Source organism: Thermobia domestica, chromosome 5, assembly GCF_964235325.1.
Source record: "Thermobia domestica chromosome 5, izTheDome1.hap1.1, whole genome shotgun sequence".
Lineage (NCBI taxonomy): Eukaryota > Metazoa > Arthropoda > Insecta > Zygentoma > Lepismatidae > Thermobia > Thermobia domestica.
The window spans coordinates 1250354-1272601 of record NC_137458.1 but is presented as its reverse complement, the minus strand read 5'-3'; the positions used below and the strand labels follow the sequence as shown (position 1 = coordinate 1272601).

General features: G+C 37.3%; 2 protein-coding genes across 3 annotated transcripts in view; one reads left to right on the top strand and one right to left on the bottom strand.

Moving 5' to 3' along the window:
• MRP (Multidrug-Resistance like Protein 1) overlaps positions 1-22248 on the top strand; it is a 301358-nt gene that overhangs the window by 35305 nt on the left and 243805 nt on the right. The window lies entirely within an intron of this gene.
• The window catches only part of Pih1D1 (PIH1 domain containing 1), a 193825-nt gene that overhangs the window by 93073 nt on the left and 78504 nt on the right, over positions 1-22248 (bottom strand). For both annotated transcript variants that reach the window (XM_081758094.1, XM_081758095.1), the window contains exon 3: positions 16773-16854. In XM_081758094.1, the coding sequence (XP_081614220.1) occupies positions 16773-16854 (82 nt within the window). The remainder of the gene's footprint in view (positions 1-16772; positions 16855-22248) is intronic.

Here is a 22248-nt window from a genome sequence, read left to right as displayed (position 1 = left end):
CGACCTAAACCTGATTTATCAATGTAGTATTGAAATAGAAGGTCAGCTTAGTAAACTTTAACTACCATTACCATGAAGCCGGTTTCCAACAATATATATATATATATATATATATATATATATATATATATATATATATATATATATATATATATATATATATATATATATATATATATATATATATATTTATTTTAAATATAGTTATTATAGATTTTGTTACCCCTCAAACTTGTCCCACCGTTCAAACAAACACGTTGTACATTTGATAAGAGCTCTCTTTTACGTTGTACACTGCTCTCTTTTCCTTCTCCAAGCAAAACCTTAAACGACGGTACTGTTGACAACGATGCGAAAATAAGCTAAATATTGTAAATTTTTATTATTTCCACGCTTCTATTCGATTGATCCCTGGTCTAGTAAGCAAGGAATAGGGATGGATTCTGATATGAAAATACATTTTGTTTACTTTTTCAATGATGGACCAACAAAATATTGAAAACCACAAAATGAGATAATTCGTCTCGAAAGTGCGTTACAAAAATTTTACGACAGTCGGAGCTATACGAGAATGCGTTTTCGATGAGTTACCCCCACAGCAAACGCGACTTAGGTGGCTACTCCGTAATTTTACTTTCGCCAGTTGTAAATGATACTGAGAGTCAGTCACTCAGGGTTTCCAGGCCTTACTGCCACACCCCTATTCTCATTCATGCGAATCACGAAAAATAACCATATTAGATTTACATAGACTTTTCTGTGATTAGCTAATTTTTCGGAATTTCCTTGTATTTTTTGTGAATTTTCTTTTGTTATACACGCACACACTTTATAATAGCAGAGTTCCAATACTCTGCACAAAGTATTTTCCGAGCAGCTGTTCCTTGCTAAAATCCCCTTGCCTGACAACACATTTTTCCTTTTTTTTTTCACTTCTTTTAGATATCTTTTACTGATTCCAAAACAGCAGGCGGTCTATTGTTCCTAGGGATGCGCACGAAACAGGATTTTCCTGACAAAATTCGAGTCGAGATACGGCTCTTCCAACAAAGAAATATCTATACATTTTTCGATTCGAGACATCACTTTTACAGCACATTTTCGAGACGAGACAGCCACAAATCTTGTCTCGTGCCATCCCTAATTGTTCCGAAACGCACCAAATACGCTCAAGCCGACGTATTCTGCGCGTTTTTATTGCTTTAACGTTTGCAGCTCATTGTGAACAACAATCCACATTTAAATACATGGTCAGTGTATTCCAAGCTTACGCATGAGCCATAAACAAGCGTTGTGAACGCTTCGAAGAGCCATGCACTTAGTGTATATTCGGAATGTTTAGAACGGAAAAATCAATCAAAATGGCGAAAATTATACTAGACTATGCGCGCGCGCGCACACACACACACACACACACACACACACACACACACACACACACACACACACACACACACACACACAAAAACCGTTAAACACTAATTTTAAGTCAACAATGTGCGTGCAGTTTTGTGTTTTCATCAGTCATCTGAATAAGAGAAGTTGAAACGCTTTCGAGTTATTCAATGCTTAGGAAGCATCAAGTAGGCCTACGTATGAGAAAATACACATCACTGGCTGACAAGCGATACAAGGTCTGTGAATTGCCGCTACTTCATTCATTTGTTATGTGCAGACGCCGTACCGGCCGGAACATTATTTAGTAGCTTGTCATCTGTTCACACGCCTCGACAATCACCTTAAAAATAGCAACAGTTTCATGATCTCATCATCAATAAACATCAGCTGTATACCTTCAGGAGCAGAATAGGCGACAAAATATATTACACTAAAGTAAACAACTTTTTTTAAAAAGAAAACATAATAACGTCACGTATCCGTACATCAATGAAAGGATTTAATTGACATCATGAAAATTTATCTCTGAAGCAAATATCTTAAATAGAAAATATGAATCTGTAAAAAGAAAGACCTATCCCCATGAAGCATTTGCAAGGTTCATGGCTCCATTTTAGCAGATGTCCTTTTTCCATTTAACTTGTTAATACTGGGTACGTAGGAACTGTTAGTCATGACTAATTTTGATGCAATTGCTAACAACAAATCTACATGTAAAAATTCCTGAAAATCGAGCATCCGTGTGGCGAAAATAAGGAGTATACGCGTAATATTTCCTTACAACAATGGTTCTCAACCGATGTGTCGCGAAACAATGGTGGGTCACGCAGTCCCTTGAGATGTGTCCCAAAATTTTAGAATTTAAAAATAATGAAGAATGTAACAATAATTAGTTGAAATCAAGATAGACTGTACCAGTCAACACTTCCAGCGGCAGCAATAACATTTAGTGCTATATAGAAAAAGAAATGAAATCTTCGAGTTTTACGTTCCACGTTTACACGTTAAAGAAGACGGTGATTATGAGATATGAATAAAATTGGTGGAACGAAGAGAGCGGGAGGAAATGGGAGAGCCCTAAGAAAACCCACGCACATGGTGTTTGTCCACCATAAAGGCCACTTGGGGCGAGCTGAGATCGAACCAGGGACCCCACGCACCAGAGGTGAACGCTCTATAACTGAGCCACCGCGACCCTCAGTGATACACGGAGTCATTATAAAAACTGATAGGTTTCACTATTATAATAGATATTATTGTTATTTAGTTAAAAAAGGTTGAGAATCACTGCCTTAGAATATAATAAGAATCAATGTCAATCAGGATTTCCACTATGAGAGCGATCCTTTCCTTCAAAAGCTGGAACCCTATAATAAACCATAATGTAGGTTGTACAGCAGCAAATGCACTGTAGGTACGGAACCTTCCCCTCCTAAACGTTCTTTGAATTCATATGAAGTAAAACTGCTATTTAAAATAATTAAGTATTCTTAGTAGGGCTTTACTCTGACAAGCAATGCTTCCGAACTGTAAAATGCATTTAGAAGACACGGAAAAGTTGAATTAGTAGGTCTATACGTAGAACTCTTGAAGGTGTGACTTATTACAACCTATTAGTTCCTAACTAACTAACTAACTAACTCTATGGCCTATGGAACCCGGAGGTTCAATGCCGCGTTCACAAAAGCTCTGCAGTGGCTTCTATCCTTGGCTAACTGCATCCAGTTTCTATTTTGTATTCCAATCTCTGCGAGATCCATCTTAATATTGTCCTCCCATCTGCGCCTAGGTCTTCCTAATGGTCGTTTTCCCGATTGGTCTTCCTGTCAAGACTTTGAAAACGTTTCTACTTTCTTCCATTCTAGCTACATGACCCGCCCACCTAAGTCTCCTAGACTTCACGACCCTAGCAATGTTGGGTAAACCATATAAATTATGTAGTTCCTCGTTATGAAGTTTCCGCCATTCCCCATTCCCGTTCCTCTTGGGTCCGAATATTCGTCTCAGGATCTTGTTCTCAAATACTTTCAGTCTATGTTCTTCCCTCAGAGTAAGCGACCATGTTTCGCAGCCATACAAAACAACAGGCATGATTACAGTTTTGTATATTTTAAGCTTCAAATTTCTCGATAGAATTCGCGACGACAAGAGATTTTGAACCGAATAGTAACACGAATTCCCTGCTTTTAGTCGACATTTAATTTCTTAGTTCCTAATGGCCATAAATAAGGAAGTTTCTCCACTGCAAGATTTATGGCCAGTGAGTCCAGAGTGCAGAAATTCATGGATAAATTTAAACATCTTGAAACTTTATCACCCATGAAAGCTGATAACAGTTTATCTACCAGCGTCATCAACAATCTTATATGTAATGCAGAATTCCCAACTTATTATGAGGATTAGTTTTCGAATGATACTAGGTTTGGTTCGAGGGAAGCAATCGAAGCTCAATTCTTTCAGCTCACGGAAATTGGTTATATGCACTGCTCAATCAACAGGTGATAAGAAGGACATAGGGTGGTCAGATTTTATCCAATGAATATTGTTTTTCTGAACAGCATTTTAAACTCCTTTAAAAATATCTTCTCCAGTGGTCATGCTGTGAATGCTATCAATGTCAAGAAGCTATTCGAATAAAAAGTATCTGAAGCATCTGTTGACTCATCCAGGGCCAAAGAGAACCACTCTTAAGTATCGATTTTTGTCAGACAATTGACTCAATATATTTTCTGCAATATCATCGATTATTCGAAGCACAGTGTTCGATAACAAATTTATGTTTTTAAATAAATTAGCTTTTTTCTGAACACATTTCTTCTGCTGGTACAATCATGCAAACCTTGATTACTTCGCCGTCAGTAAATAATTTCACATGTTTCGTTATTGAATGAGTCACGTGGGAACTACCACGATTTGCTGCTTCTTATTCAACATTTACTTTCTTAAACACCAATTGCTGAGTTTTCACCCTGCTTTTCAAAGATTCACATTTTTGTAAGCGTAGGCTTTCTGTAAATTTGGAGTAATTCTTAGAATGTTTAGTCTCATAATGACGTTTTATATTGTATTCTGTGAGGACTGATACTCTTATTCCAAAATTACATATCATGCCTTGATTTAATCACAAAATATTGATATCCCCATTGTCCTTTAAGTGTTCTGCATTCACTATCTTGGGTCCATTTCTTTTCCATATTTATACAAATCCACCTCAATCAAAATAATGCTAATTAACACGATTACAACCTGAGTTCTAGATAAACAGAATGCACTGGTTTTATCTACTCACAATTAAAACATTTTGTATTTTTACTAAGGAACTATAATCACAAAACACACTAGTCGCTTTTGACCATATTTCGCTTTTGAGGTCGCATTTGTCGCTTAAGAACTGTTCAACTCTTGATTGTCTCCTGTATTTATACCAAGCGTCCTCGGTGCGTAGAACATATTCGAAAACACTCCAAATACTCGAATCTTCCAGAGAAGCGATCACGCACCAGAACTTTTCCAGAACATGCTCTAGTACTGATACTCGCTACAGAATAGGATCGTATATTTCGATTATCCAAGCATATGACGCTTCGCGTAATTCCGCAGCTCCCATAAGATGGCGCTGGTGCTACAGTATTTACTATTATTAGCTAACTAGGTCTTAGCCTTTGGGATTTAGTGCAGAAGTCAGTGTGGTGTTTAGGCTAAACAGTTTGGAGACACCTGATCTAAACAAAAAAATAAAAGCTTGATGAAGGTGTAACCGCTTTCCGGATCTGCCTCCCGCTGTCCCACCAATGAGTGCTTTCACGAGATTTTTTTTTTTTTTTTTTTTTTGGCACCTGGTTAAGACATCAAAGAACATTTCCAAAAAGGGATTACAGAATTTCTCCCGGATTGCTCTCTGGTCTCACTAATGAAGTGAGCATAAAGTACCGAGAAGTTCGGATGTCTTGTCTCGAAATCCTCACGGACATTCAGATGATCGCTCAGACCACGACACAAAAATATCATTCATACATGCAATTATTAAACGCACTATTTTTTCTACTAAAAAATATGTAGAAAAAAACCACAACACTAAACACTGATATGGATGTAATCACACAACTATTTACACAAACATAAAATTACACTTCACATTTTACGATGTTATAGCCTTTAAAATTTGTATCACACACACACACACATATTAAATATATATATATATATATATATATATATATATATGCATGAAATATTATATTTGGGGGTCCACCATGAACATTTTTCTCACACCACTAAGTAATGAACATTGGGATTAAACTATGGGGTAACAGAAAGGTAATTCCATTACGTAAGTTCCTGGCTGCTGCGACAGGAATCCGTAAAAATTTGACAGTAGTATCCAGCAGAACAAACACAGGCAGTCGCAATGTATAATTTAGGACATTGGTACGTATATTTAAGTAGGTATGTATGTTTGCAAAATCCCGCCTTGTTTCCTTGTTTGAGACATAAGTTGGTACGGGATGCGGTAAATTATTTAGAGCACAGGGGTGCACAATATATAAACACGGGCCTGCCCCTAGAAGCTCCCAAGTGTTCACACGAAAAAAATATACTACTGAATTTAATCCACATATTCTTGTGTGCTTTGAATGTGTCCTGATTACATCTGTGGAAATAGACCGTTTTAGATTGATCGAAGACAGGATTTATCAATTGACAAATTACAAAAATATCTTATCATGTAGAATTAGAATTAGTAATTTCTTGTGGTAGACTGCCAAAATGTACTAAACTAAAGTATATTTAATAATTAACCTTCCCATTCGAAAATGGACAATAATTTCTTTTTTGGATTGCTCTATGTAAAGTGTTATAAAACTAAGTTGGTGTATAAAGTGATAACATGTTACAAATAATTTATTTACTAAAATATGTAGATGGAAATAATTTAAGCTTGTTTCTTTAAAAGATGTTCTCTACAAACAACAATCATATATGTTTCTAAATAATTTGAATACTTTGCATAATTTCATTTCAGTTGTTGAACGTAATCTCCATTATTTCGAGTTAGATTTTAGTGCCTATTTTACTGCCTATATTTGGAATTTAAGCGCCTATTTACCTGTATATTCGCGTATTTTTAATGCAAAACATCCAGTCTCTAGTTATTACAGTAGTTTATCAAGGCATATATTGTTTGTGGAATTATGCTTCTTGTGGTACGCAACACAGACGGACATATATAGAGAAAAAAATGCAACTGAAATAGTTAGGAATTTTTGCTTTAAAACTATACAAGGTGTTTCAAAACAACACCGACAACGTTTTGGAGGTGATTCCTGACGTCAAGCTAAGACAAAAAGTACAGACCAACCTGGATGCACAAATGCTTCCTTTCGGAGTTATAGGCTGCCGAAAATATGAAAAAAAAAATCAACAATTAAAGGTTTATAGCTCCAATACTATCGGACCTCCTACTGTAGTCGGGTCAAGACTTTATTTAGGAACTAGTATATACCCTATCCAAATATCCATGTTTCAGAATCCTAAGTTACTCATGCAACAATTTTTATACAGATAGTTGGTGAGTACCTTAGGATTCTGAAACACAGGGGCGGATCCAGGGGGGCGATCGGGGCAATCGCCCCCCCCCAGAATAAGAAACTTTCTTATTTTATATATATAAATAAAACCCATCCCAAAGTTTGGAGCCCTTAAAAGTAGCAGTATGACAACCCACCGCCCCCCAGAAGTCGGTCCTGGATCCGCCCCTGCTGAAACATGAATTTTTTTTGGATAGGACACATAAGTGAAGTCTTGACCGGACTACGGTAGTTCCCAGAGTTTTTAAGCTAAGGACCTTTAAAAATTCATTTTGTTCATATTTTCGGCAGCCTATAAATCCGAAAGGAAGCATTTGTGCACCTAGGTTGGTATATACTTTTTGTCTTATTTTGGTGTCAGGAATAACCTCACAAACGCTATCGGTGTTGTTTTGAAACACCTTGTACAGTATAAGCTATTCCTTCCATGAAGTTGAAGCAAGTATAATACTATTTCTTCCTCTCGTTGAATAATGACTCGTCGTGTTTCATAAGAATGTAAACAACTAGACATCATCAAGAGAAGAAGACGACGGTGGCCATCTGCTCACGAGAGAATGTGTGGCCTTGGCACCTTCAATCATTGTCTTCAATCTTTTTGTGTTTTACTCACTGCTCCGAACAACTTGATTTCGATGATAATGGATTGACGAGATCCTTAACACCGGTTAACACATGTTACGATACGACAACCTTATTTCTAGAAGATTCCTTAAGTCAGCTATTTGCTCTGAAATGAAATGAAATCTGTAATTCAAACAAACAAGCGTCTGCCATTTGCTTTAAAAGATATATTTTTCATGCATTTTTATTTATACTGTGGTAACTTTCGTAGAATTGATCCTATTTTAATTAAACTTGACGCGCGCTACCTCCAAGGTTTAGAAATAGTTATATTACTTGAGTTCAATTCCGTAAAGAATTAAGGGGTAAAACCGACCTGCATTTAAAAGTTTCCGCATATACGTAATTGGATAACGAAATAAGTTCGTAAATTATTCATGGTAGCTTTGGAAAATTCCAGATTACTAATAAAACTTCAACTGACCAAAGCAGTATATTATATATATATATATATTTTTGTGTTACAGTTTCGTCTATGTAACATATCCTTCCTTAGACACATTATCCTCAGCATATTGTAACATAGCCGAAACTAACACAAATACATAAACTTAAAATATATATACATATAGTGCTTTGGTCAGTTGGAGTTTTATTAGTAAAATTAAGTTCCTATCACGAAATTTGTAAAAGATGCTCGATTCTATTAAATATGGCGTAAATTTGTTTTAAGAGTTGCCAATCATCTCCACTACTTTGGCTTGAAATTAGGAAAGGGAGTCAATCTACCCCACGTTAACGTATTACATGATAATATTTATTTAGTTTTTTGTTTTTGTCAGTGTTTTCTTTGAACGTTAAACATTACCTACGGTATTGAAGGGTGAATTCTCTCCATTGAAATAAGAACGAAATTAGAAGGCAAGTTAAAATAATTCACTGGCGGAAAATTCCATATTAGTCTTACTAAAGCCTGTGACAAACATCTTGGCATTTCCGCTGAACGAATAAAACGCAAGCTCTGGCACGACGTTGCCAAGTGGTAAAGGGGTGCGACTATGACTTGGCTAAGCAGAGGAACTACAGCGCGATCAGGTGGCAGGGAACAGACTTAAGTGAATGTGTACAAAATAAACGTGCCAATCCCGCTGGCCTCTAATTTGCTAGCAGCATTTAAAGGGAACTTGGAACGCCGCCTTCAAGTGCCAAGATGTTTGTCACGCCGTTTAGTTACTCCATGTAGAAAAGGCTCTTATTTGCAATCGATACCTCTGATGCGTGGGTTCCCTGGCCAAGTAAGTTTGTGATGGACAACATCGTGTGGGCACTTGCGTTTCCTTCCACATTCTCAATTCACCAATTCTTCCATCATCATTTACTTGCCTTATTCATCTGTCTTCCTTAGCCTGAAGGGCATAATCGTAACACGTTAAAATGAAAGGTTTCATTTTATTTTCGATCGAGAATATATATAAGCAAAAATACATTGTTACGTTTATACTATATGGTTGTGAACGTTGGACGTTAAATGCTTGGGATGAACACGGACACAGCATGAGTGTTTCAAGGGATTCTCGTCTTTCCTCCCACATTGTCATTCCTCCAATCCTTTCATAATCGTTCATTTGCACTTTGTCATTCGTCTCATTTTGGATCAAGCATAATATGGTACGTTAAAAAAATCTTTCTTTTCAATTTGCTTTACGCTAATTCTCTTATGACTATGTGGTTAGCGCTATCAGGAAACCCGGGGCGAATTTATGCAGTTGACTGAACGTAGCTAATCGACATACCAAATATACAGTGAATACGATTGATGGGTGAGTCACGTGTCTACTGTTGGATATAGAAATTTAGATTGGTCAGTCAGAAGCAGAAAGTTTCCTGAATTTCGCAGCAGCCGAGTAGAATAAGGTGTAATAAAATATGTTGTCTTGGTTACGATTTTGATGAATGAAGGATCGATGGACTAGAATATAGAAATAACGGTAACGGAAACTTGATATTTAGTTGTGAGCAATTTCCATTGTAGTCCGAATGGAAACACAGAATACATTAATTATGCTAATTGTCTATGTTCCATCCTGTGTAGTTGCTAATAAAGGATTACGCTACTCATATATTGTTCTGGTGTATTACGACTCTAAACGGCAGTAAGAATTATTTATTTACCGAACAAAATTTAACGCGGGAATTCAAGTTCAGAACGGACAAAAAGAAGGTCGAAGGATTATATTTTACCGAGTAAGCGTAAGCTAGGGTTTTGAGTTATTGTTTCGCAATCTGGAGTTTCAGAATTCAAATTTGGTTGGTGGTAATCTTGACTAAAGTTATCCAGGGTCATCCTCCCTGGATCTTCCCCCTCTTGCTTTCTATTCCCACCATTTTCCCATAAGCAATAAGTCACAATCAGAGGCGGACTGGAAGTACAAGGGCCCACCCGGAGAATGATGCGTAAGGGCCTTGATGAATACCAAGTTGGTCTGGAGTAGACTGCCCTTTTAGGAATGAACCCTTACCTGGAGACTTGGATACCTAACTCCCCTTCCCACGAAATATAAGTTGTGTATGAGGATCTATAGCCAAGTATTATTTTATTTTGTACAGTCTGAAAATCTGTTTATATTGAAATCAGCGACTGTTCTGAATATGATACAATTCCATCTTCAAAATTATGAGGAATTTAATTTTCATGAATGGTGCATGCGCATGAGTGAAATAATGATAACAAACTTAATTTTATTGCGTAAAATAATAGTCTATCTTTGTAGATTTGTTTACATGATATGTCATGAAGAACATTGAGTAATCATCCAATTATGGAGATGAGGAAAAATAAAGGAACATTTTGAAAACATAGAAAGTTTAGAGAAAGGTTTTAAAACATATCTGATAAAGCACCCTGAGTTTGGTAAGAAATAACTATTTGTTGACTTCTTAAACACTAATTAAATTGGAACATTACTATAATATATTAGCATTACAGCCTGAAATATTTTTCTACTAACGGCAGTTAAGAATCACCCTCTCAATATCAAGAAAGAGAAACGGAACGAACAGCACGAGCTTCTGGTGCAAAAATTCGCATACTTATTGAGTGCATAGAGGTGATACCGCATTTGTCACTCATGTTTTTGATGCGTTTTGCAATTCTTATAAAATACGTGAGTAATGAAGTTCATTCATCAAACCAACTGTTACAGCAGCATTTTTCCAAAGACAGATGATGATTTCAGTTTCGTCGATAATTTCATCATCAGATTCTTTACAGAACATCCCTTTCAACGGCCATAAGCATAAATGATTCCAGAATATGATTTGACAAAGACGAACGCATATGAGTTTTAATTAATTTAAGATAACTGAATGCTCGCTCACACGATACTTGAGTAACTGAAGAGTTAACACATATTTGTATATAGTAATCAGTGTTTTGAAAATGGAAACATGCATGTTATACCTTAGTAGCAACCTGCAGCAACACAAGTAACACTGATTACATTTATGATTTTCGTTGCATATTTTAGAAGACTGGCCTTCTGAAAACCAGGTAACGTATTCCTCAGAATCACTTTCGCCTTCCGAGGCACTACACTCAGTAGAACTGTCTCATTCCGCAACATCTACGTCGGGTTGTACGTCAGCATAGCCTTTATTATTTGCTTTATCACAGTAGTCTGGCAGAGTTTTCTGGAGTTTTTCAAAAATTTCAACAAAATTCAACAATTCAGATTTCAAATTGTCATGTTCAACTAACCATTTTTCAGCTATCTCCTGCAAAGCACCTTCTGCAACACCCTCATTTAGTAAATCAGTAAATCGGCGAGGATCAAGACAAAGAAGCATCAGAGATTAATTTTTTGTTGTTTGTAAATCTACTAGGAGGAGTTCGCGGACAACCAAACGGCTAACCCGAGTATAAAGGCGGATTTTCATGCCCGCGTTAGAACGGAAGCATCACACGTAGCGTATTCATCGTAAATTATTTTCGTTTTCATACATCCGTGCGCGTATTGCGCCAAATTACTACTCGCTAGCTAATGCGCATGCGTAAAATAGAAAGTTTGCGACTTTAGTTTGTGATAATGGATTCCCGAAGGAGAGCTATCGTTTTAGCTGGAATATATTATATTTCAAAACGCCGCCGTCAAAAGTATGTTAGGAAAATGTGGTGAGTTCACCCCATTTTCCAGCTTCGACGAGAATACGGAATATACAGGAACCTTTTCTTTGAATTAAAATCCGATCCGGATAAATTTTATAAAACAAATAAAAATATTTATAAATCATACTAAAGCATGTTTCAAATTACATTGCTTTTATTTTATATAGGGATTGATAATTTGTACATACCAGTTATTGTATGAACTATCTATTGTTCCCGGTAATACAACTAATTAATTACACAAATATAAAAGTACTAACCATCGATACCAATATTTTCAGCAATTTGATGGCATGTTTTTGTCCTTAATACTGAATCCTTGTATTTCGGATACTTAAGGTTGTCCAAATTTTGTTTTCTCTTACTTGTTCTACGAGCAGTTCTTCAAACGTTGTTCTTACCTCCGCCATGTTAGTCAGTGAATACAATAGTGTACGAGCGCTACTTCCGTCAGAATTGAACAAATTTCTACTCTGACGCGAGTGTAGCGCGCCATCTCCGATGCGTGATTTCATTGGCTGTTTAGCACAATCGCTCGCAACTCACGGAGGTAAAGGACACATGAAAATCCGCCTTAAGAGCTGAGCGAGCGAAGCGACGCTCAGCTCAATTATTTAATCTACCCTGATTTTTTTCGAGCACAGGTCGAAATATACAACACGGAAAGCTGCTGCTTCACCTGGTAATTGTGTGTCCACCTTAGTTTCGTCAAAAACTGACTTTCTTTTTCGAATTCGTTTCTTCGGAAATGTGCACTCTACTTCATTATCACAGTTTAATTTTTCCAGTACTTCATTCACATACTCAGCAAACTCTTTCCTTGATCAACAATTTCTTTAAGCACCAATTTGTTCAACTCCTTACTGATGTCTTCTACCATGTGGAATGCAGCTAGCATATTCACTCCTTTTGTCTGAAAGTACTTAGAAACTGGAGAAATTATATCAAACATGAGAACAAAGAAAATACCAAATACCATAGACTTGAATTTCAACCAATATGAGATCAATCCTGAAGTCACTGCCACTACTTGTGCATCAAATTTTCCACAACTTATCATTGCACGCAACATAATAATTAATTCAACATACACCCCACTCTCTGGATTATCTTTACATTCAAGTAATCTCTCTACACCTCGACTCTTCGACCACCACCGAATCCCATCCATTTTGTGAAGTTTTTTTTTTCTTCATTTTATCATGTGCCGCGAATGGTTTCCACAGTGATGACTGATTTCCACATGTTCATTCGCTTGTAAGATTCATTTACCAAAATAGCCGACTGTTGCAGATTGCCAAAAATTGTTTTCACTTCTACAACACTCTCACATCCAGTAGTAATATACAAATTCAAAATATGAAAATAACACCAAATGTATACGCTGTGCGGCGATAAATTTCGAATATAGTTCTGTAATCCTGAAAATTCACTTCTCATATTGGAACCACCATCAAATGACTCACCTACTATTTGTCTCATTGTCAACCCTAACAGTACTGTCTTGTAATGTTCGGTTGAATAACACGCAGGTAGGATAATAAGAAAACTTATTTCTGTGAGCAAAAAGTATGCTGAATAAAATATGAACATCCTTTGGGGCCCGATTTCTTGGGTTTTGGGCCCTGGGCTAAATTTACAACATAACCGGTGTGCTCAGAGGAAACCGTCCCTTTCCAATCAACCACCCACCTCCAAAAACTCCATGCTTCATTGGTGAATAGAAGGGATCCGACCCTATACTATCGGGGCCCGATATCTAGAGACATCAGGCCCCGGGCTCGATTTGTGACATCACCGCTGTGCTCAGGGGACCACGACCGTTCCATTACCATACGTCCAAGAACTACATATTTTATTGGTGAATAGAAGGGACCCAATCTCGAAACTTCGGGGCCCGATTTCTGGGGCTTTGGGCCCATTTTCTGACATCGCCGCTGTGCTCACGGAACCATCATTTATCGCCACCACTCGCGTCCAGCAACTCCATGTCTAACAGGTTTCCTTACCGTAGGAGAATCACCTCCATGCTCCTTATATGTTATCGATTGCACAACACATTATCAAATACATAAATTATGAGCGAGATTACATTTTCGAGTTAATAACTTACATGTATTTTGGGACTTTTTTTATTGTCTTATTGATTTTTCAATAAACAAGCCTACGAGTTGGGCAGGGGCCCCTGTCCCTAGTGCCCTCCTTTTCGCTAGCACTGCGGTCCTGTTAGTAATTTCACTGGTTACTATGAATGAGAACGGAGTTTTGAATTAGTTATAACTAATCGAGCAATATCTTAAGTGATTTTGCAGAACGCAGGGCCCACCCGGAAATTTCCTGGTATCCGAGCGGCCCAGTCCGCCTCTGGTCACAATCAAAATGTGACCAAACACGGGAATTAAACTCGACGAACATTTTGGAACTGTTACTTCTTAAACTGAAACAAAGCAACACCCATAATCGAGAGAACAGTGAGATAAATAACTGTCATGAAAGAAAAGAAAAAATAAGTAATTTATATAGCCAATACAGTATTGGAAACGGCGTCTTTCTTCCTGGATGGTTAAATTTAGGGATGGCCATAAAGTTCCGGTTCCGTGAGGAACCGGTTCTCGGAGATCCGGTTTTCAGAACCGGTTCCAGATCTGGATTTGAAAACCCCGTTCCAGAACCGGATCTTGGGAACCGGTTCCAGACCTGGATCCGAAACCCGGTTCCAGAACCGGATCCGTTCAGACCCGTAAACCGGTTCCACCAGGAACCGGTTCTGGCCATCCCTAGTTAAATTTGCGGAATTTAGGACGGAGAAAACGCCACTGGAAGCGAAAACTACAGATTTTTTCTGTTCCACCAGCCAAATGCCGAATGGTATTTTTAATTACATGCCACTTTTTTCTACTTCCTTCTTTGTTGAACATGGTTGAGAGCGGTCTAGCATTGAAGCAGAAGGAGCACCAAAGCAATGGAGAGTAAGAAGGCAATCAATCAGAGCTATTCATTTTTGTTGTCAAGCATACCAGTGATGCTGGATAACGAATGACTTTCACCAAAAGTGAGTTAGCAGTATTTCTCATGTGGTTTTCATCAAATGATCCCTTCTCCAAGGTTCGGTGATAAAGCCTTGATTTGCAAACAGATTATTAACACGATTCAACTTATTTTTATTACATTCGCCTACTTATCTCCTTTAACTTCACAAACAGATAAGTGATTTGATTTCATATAAAGGCTAGGGCAATGACTTAGCAACAAACAGTAGGTGACAAACTCGTGTGTTAGTTGCTGCGTGAGAATTTCCGTATTACTACATACATGAATTCTAAATTTGATGCTAAAAATCACGAAAATAATTTCATCATTTCCATGAGGTAAGCCACTATTAAGTTAAATGTACTTAATAATAATAATAATAATAATAATAATAATAATAATAATAATAATAATAATAATAATAATAATAATAATGATAATCAATCCTGTGTTATGCTTAACTGTCAACCCCCTGAGTGTAACAACTTCAAGTTTTATACCCAATCGAGTAGTAGGTACATATTACAAATTTTATATTATATATAGGGTGTTTCGAAACAACACCGGCAACGTTTGGGAGGTGATTCCTGACACCAAGATAAGACAAAAAGTATACACCAACCTGGGTGCACAAATGCTTCCTTTCGGAGTTATAGGCTGCCGAAAACATGAAAAAGTGAATTTAAAAGTCTATAGCTGCAAAATTATGGGACCTACCGTAGTCAAGACTTTACTTAAGAACTAATATGTCCGCTATCCAAAAATACAGGTTTCAGAATCCTAAGGTATTCACGCAATAATTTTTGTAGAGACAATTTGGCTACGGGCATATAATTTGAAATACTCACCAACTACCTCTATAAAAATTGTTGTGGAAGTACCACACGATTCCGAAACATGAATATTTGGATAGGGCACATTCTAGTTCCTAAATAAAGTCTTGGCCCGAGTAACTAGATTAACAGTGTTGCCTACTCAACATAAATTTCGGCCGTAGTGGCTCAGTGGTAGAACGTTGATCCATGGGATCCTTGATTTGATCTCAGGTCGCGCTAAATGTACTGTACATCATGTGCGTAAATGTACACCGTGTGCGTGGGTTTTCTCAGGGTTCTCCTGTTCCTTTGCACTTTCTTCATTCCACCATTTCATTCATTTCTCATTATCACGCTTCCTTTAGCCTAGCCAGCATAATCGTGGGACGTAAAACTTAAAATATTTCATTTGAATTCAACATAAAGTTGTACATTTTCAAATGGCACTAAATCAGTTTATTACATACAGTATTTCAAAATGTACATGTAAAACAAAACTTACAATTCTAAACTTATTATGAAGCGTTGCATACTATGGCCGCTACAGTATAACAAACGTCAAAAAACAACCTAATTTGGAGGATTCTGCAACAGAAAGAACGCAAGTGACACGGACGGGGTAAAACACATTTAAAGTATTAGTGTTGAATAACAGGATCATCACGTGACGTATCTCAAACACGTAGGAATAATTTTACAAGGAATTGAAAATTCGACTCTTTATCAAGAACTTTATTTCGAAGAAGTGTTTAGATAAATATCACATGGTTTTCACCAATCATACGGATCATAATGCGGTTTACAGGAATTTGATACCTGAAACCATTCCGGAGACATGAAAAAATGGTTAAACTTCACATACTGCTTGAAATGATGTATTAGCGGATATTGTTTACAACAAGTTTTGATTTGCTTTGCTTCTATAACATAACAAGAATTCTTTTTGGTAGTATAATTGCAACAAGTTCTCAGAATGTTAAGCAGCGTCAAAATAAATAGTCCACCGTGTACATAATCAGGAGAACAACAATGTTTAGGCAAAGGCTATATGAGACATACGTCTACACTTTAAGACGGAATTCAAACTACCGCCGCGATGAGTTGCAAATTTCAAGGCTCTTTACCGGGAATCGAGTCCGCGTTTCGACGCATGTTAGTGACTAGGCCAGCGGGAAGAGCTGATGCGGTTGATGAATTTGTTACGATACTCACCTGGTAAAGGAGTGACCACCACATACGGATATTCTGGCCGTTCTTGACGAGGAAATAAGCTAATGTCATCCTCTCCAATTCCCTAAAAATAAATAAATAAAAAAAAAAATTATCAGACAACAGAAGAAGAAATAAATGACAAGATTAATTATAAAACACAAAATAAACAATAACATTAATTGTAAAAGTTACAACTGTAGCCACAATGGTGATTTGAATCCCAAGCTGGTTTTTGCTCCAAACTACTGTACGATTACAAGCACGTATTAGGTTGGGGCGAATTAAATATGTGCCATATATGTGTCATTTTCAAAGGGGAGGAGGAAATGAAAACTGCAATACCTGGTAGATCAAAATAGCCGAAATCTGCACCAACACACTTTGCCATCGTTGTAGACTCCCTGGTGAAAGAAATCTACAGTCTGTAATGTGAAGGAGTATTAACCGCACCGCACAATCATCAGGGAAAGTCTTCGGTCCCAAGAAGTGATTAAGGTGCCGGAAGCTATGGTAGTCAGCGGGAAAGATATCGGGAAAATACAGTGCGTGAAGACGAGTTTCACACTGACAGCCCGCACTGTCCTATGAGCGATACGTGAGCGTATATCTATTGGCCACTGATAAATGATTGTGGAAGTGTTTGGGCTGTATTCCATGGAGTTCCGTACTATAGCGATCCCCAATGATGATTCTTCCTCGACGGAGAAAGGCATGAGGATCACAGCCACCGTAATAGCAGCAACACCTTTGGCGGGTAGAGGATTGTTTGAGGCACTATTCTGAACGTTGATGACAACCCAACCACTGTAATAGATCCAGTTTTCAATTGAAGTGACAATGTGACGCAGGAAACGTTCTCGGTTATTCCTTACATTTAGAGGACTCTAGACGGCAATTCTTGTTGGCCGGTACCAACTCATTGGCATCACGAGTTAGTCTTCATCTTATTGATTGCATGGAGCCACCGAACGACAGTGGTATAGTGTATTCACTAATATGTCTAATAGTCTATTCTGCAATAGCACGAACACTTTTGTAAGGGTCTCCTTCTACGTGTGCTTGAAGAGTTCATCTGAACGTGATGTTGAATTCAGGCATGTTCAAGGGCGGGGCTGAACCCCCCTAGAATTTATATGCGTCTCTCTAAAATATCTATACACATGCATTGAAACATTTGCTTTTTTCTGTTTATTTTTTTGGAAATAAAAGTGTCTTAAAAGCAAAGATTTTTGTTTTTATAAAGAAAATTAGTTTTTTTTTTCTTTTGCCGAACCTAATTGTTGTAATTAACAAATCGTGTTCTCGTATAAAGTCGAAGTTAAACAAAAACGTGGAAATTAGGTAGAGACGCTCACAAACGCTTTACAACGTTAGTTAGAGAAAAAATGGCAATATGTCGGTTATTGCAACCAACCAGATATAAAAATATTGGGAGATGAAGCACTATAGTAAGAACTTGGGAACCAAAATAAAACAGCACCGAATGAGGTTCAAATTACCTTTCATTCTTCTGACTCATTCTTCACATACGTATTGCATAGATTTCGAGACGTGCTCTTTTAAATGCCTTCTTGCACTGTTGGCAGCAACAGAGGGAGGCAGAAAATCGAAAAAGAGTCTCACATGGAGGTGTAATGTGAGGGTTTTCCACACTGGTTCTAAACAAAGGTTTCTGTGTTTTGTACTTTTTTATACATTCTGGCTTCCACCTGATAAGACTAAGGAAATTCTTTAGAAAAATTTGAGTTAGAATGGCCTTGCCGGACCAAATCCAAACCAGCGAAGTAATTTGGCTAATTGTCGCCCGGGACAAGAACTCGCCTTATCGTCCCCCTGACCAACCAAACCAAAACCTCAAATATTTGCCCAATTTTGCGCCCTCCCAATCCGGCGCCCGGAACAAAGCCCCACTTGCCCCACGCTAGATACGTCACTGCTCCGAAAGTGTTTTTAAATTTGTATTGTTTCCCCTTGTACAAAAGTCTGAATTCAACATTGTTGGCCGGTCACCATGGAGCTCTTTTTGCACGGCTATCAGTAGAATAATATTTTACAAACCAATTGCGAATGGTGCGCTCTTTCGCCATTCCTGGTTCAAATGCACTTCTAATGTTTTTTTGTTTTTCCGTCTTGATGTGCAGGATGTCACAGCTTGAATTCGTAACGGAAAATTACTTGCAGTTATGTGTTTTCGATGGTGCACTTTCACGCGACCCTGTTCAAAAACGCACTGTCTCCTGACTGTCTGGATATCAAAGCCTGTTTGCTGGACGTATACCGGGAGTATGACGTTACAGGGTGGCGTTAATCCATCCCTGTGGTTGTGCTGAGGTGAGTTTTGCACCAGATGTCAAAGCGGGCACTTCATTTCCATCAACGCAATACATATAATTTTAAGAATGATGAGATTACTGCGAATATCTAAACCTTCATTGCGGATGGTGAAGATTTTCAATGCTTTCACCCTTCTAATATGCACACCTAGATGTGTACTGTAAACCGGCCGAATATAGGATAATTTGTAAATGATTATTGCTACTAAAAATTATCCGAAGTCGGTTTAAAATGACCTTCACCGTGAATTGACCTCCAATTTCGTAATTGTATTCCATTTTTTTTTTTTTAAAAAAAAGCATTTTGCATATTTCATAACGTATTAGCTATATTTTTTTGAATATTTTCTCTCATTCTTTCATTTCTATCTGATACATTTTTAATGTTTAACACTGTGATATAAGGAATGTCAAATGTAAATATCCTTTTCTCCAGTACTATTCCAGTACTTTCGCACTAGAAAATACAGGATTCAGTCAATTATTTAAAAAAAAAAAAAGTATTAACTCAATGTCCAACCTGAGATTTACATAACAAAAAAATCTTGTTTTAGTGTATAGGGAAGTAAATCAGGATTTCTTTTAATTTACACAAATATACATATTATTTTTGTTACAATTTATCATTGTGTAATCTTTATTTGATAAGGACTATCGTTGAAGGAGAGGACAAAGTTTTGTTCGTTATCTCTTATCTTTGCAAATGATATACCGGTAGTTGGTAACGAGGGACGAAGGTATTTCACACATAACTCCAGAGGTTGCAACGAACATACCAACAGAAGAAAGTGTCTTTAATGCATCAGGGTAACACGATCATGAAAATAAACGTTTTGAAATACACAATACAGCATAAATCACTTAGGTCTTCTCACTCAGAAACATCACAAATAATAATTTTTCATAGTTCGTTTACATTATTCTGGAATCATGGATAAGACGTGTTGTGCAGTGGTATACACAGAATTTCAACAACAGAAGATTCAGGAACCAAAGTTTATATCGGAGTGGTGACTCAGTGATAGAGCGTTCACCTCTGGTGCATGGGGTCATTGGTTCGATCCCAGCTCGTTGTCAAGTGAGCTTTGTGGTGGACAAACATCGTGTGCGGGGTTTTCTCGGGTTTATCCCGTTTCCTCCCACTTTCTTCATTCCACTATTTTCATTTATTTCTCATCATCACTGTCTCCTTTAGTCGAGCCGGCATAACGTGGGACGTATAACTTAGGCTGCAAACATAAATTAGGAATGGCCAATTTCGGCATTTTCACTTTCCGGAATCCGGAAAGTAATATCGGAAAAGTCTAGATTTCGGAAACAATCCGGAATTCGGATAGTGAAATTTACGATTCAGGAAAACAAAATTTCCGGATCCCGAACAATTTTGGCCATTCCTAATTTACATTAATATCAGCATGCTTCTATCCTTTACAAATATGCGTGCTTTCATGCTTTATTTTCAGTAGCTGAATTTATGAATATTTGCACTGTAAGACATCTGTTATTTTTGTATTCATATCTGAACATGGTAATTTTTATATTTTTCCATAATGTATTGTAGAAAGGAGGACAAAAAACTCCGTATACCCCTTGGGTACGCCCCTGATTATACGCAATGTTTGGAGTTGAACGATCTTCCAGTACGAGACTTTGTAAGAGAAAATTTAATTGGGATCAAAACCATATGGATTCCCACTGGCAATCAAACCCGCATTCCATTAAAAGTAGGAACTTTAGGCCATTTAGTCAGAAGTGAAAGCCAGATGGACATTACATCAATTTCTATTCTTTATTTCCGTTTCAATACATGTGCGATCATTTCTCTTATGTTAGACTTAACGCTGAACATTAAACAGTTCCGCAAAGAGCCTATTTATCATAATTGAAGGTGACGGCAAATACCAGAGTAATTTCACTTAATTTCACGCATTAAAACGTGATTATCATATACAATAGAGATAAATACTAACTCAGTTAATTATAAAGCAATAATAATAAAAATAAATATTATTATCAATAAATAAACTTCTTTTCAACTAGGAAGGAAAAAAGGATCTCAAAAGCAATAAAATCAATTGAAAGGTCACATACAGCATACATATATATATATTTGGAATGCAAACATTGAATGCAAAAAAGCAGGAATTTTAAACAAAACAATATAAATCTTGTTTTTGTGAATTCTTTATTCAACCTTTAAATATATAGTACTTGAGAACCTAAGGTCAAATATTTTGATTGGTTGTAGCATTGCCCTGTTTGCTTTAAAGGGTAAATGAACACTTGTATTATCTGAGCTACATAATTTAAATATATTACAGTTTTCCCCAAAATTATAATAAACCTTGTCACTTCTGATTATTGGGTTGCTTAACTTTATACATGCATGTATTGGCAACCTTACTTCCTTCGGAACATAAATAGATTCGACTACGAAGTTGTTATGTTCGAAACTACTTCCCTATTGTACTTAGTCTTACCATAAACACTGTCCCAACTTTTGAGGCTGACTCTACTTCTTCCGCCCGTACAAGCGAGTTACGTCAAGACCGGCATCATGAAGCGTGAGTTATTCCTGGGTGAGTTAAAGAAGTGTAAAGGTCTCAGTTGTAAGTGTTCAAGATGGAATGGGATAAGTATGAAAATTATGTGGCCATGATAGCGTTGCACAACCAGTAGCGTCATTTCAGATTTGGCTTGGGGGGGGGGCAAAACTCCTTGATATAAGTAAAATTTCGCGTTTTTCACTGACTTATTACTATTCTATTGATGAAATCTATATAAATCTCAAACTCGGGAGAAATGCCCCTCCCTGCCCCCCTAAATGACGCCCCTGTACACAAGGTAGGCAAATCATCAGGGGATATTTTCAAAAACCTTCAGAAGCTGTAAGCATTATCCAGCGCTTTGTTGAGACTGCAACTGTGAAAGATTGCATATACACAAATAGTCTGGCAGCCAGTCCATAAGATTTGCAGAGTACCTTGCATTTTGGGGTGACCAAGGTTTTTTGATGTTTTCTTATAGATTTTGATGTGCTGAATCCAAAACTGCCGGGTGCAACTCTGGCACCCTTGAGCATTTCCCACAAAACTCACTAACGATTTCCCCTCCCCCTTTTTATTAAAAAATCGTTGACTTCG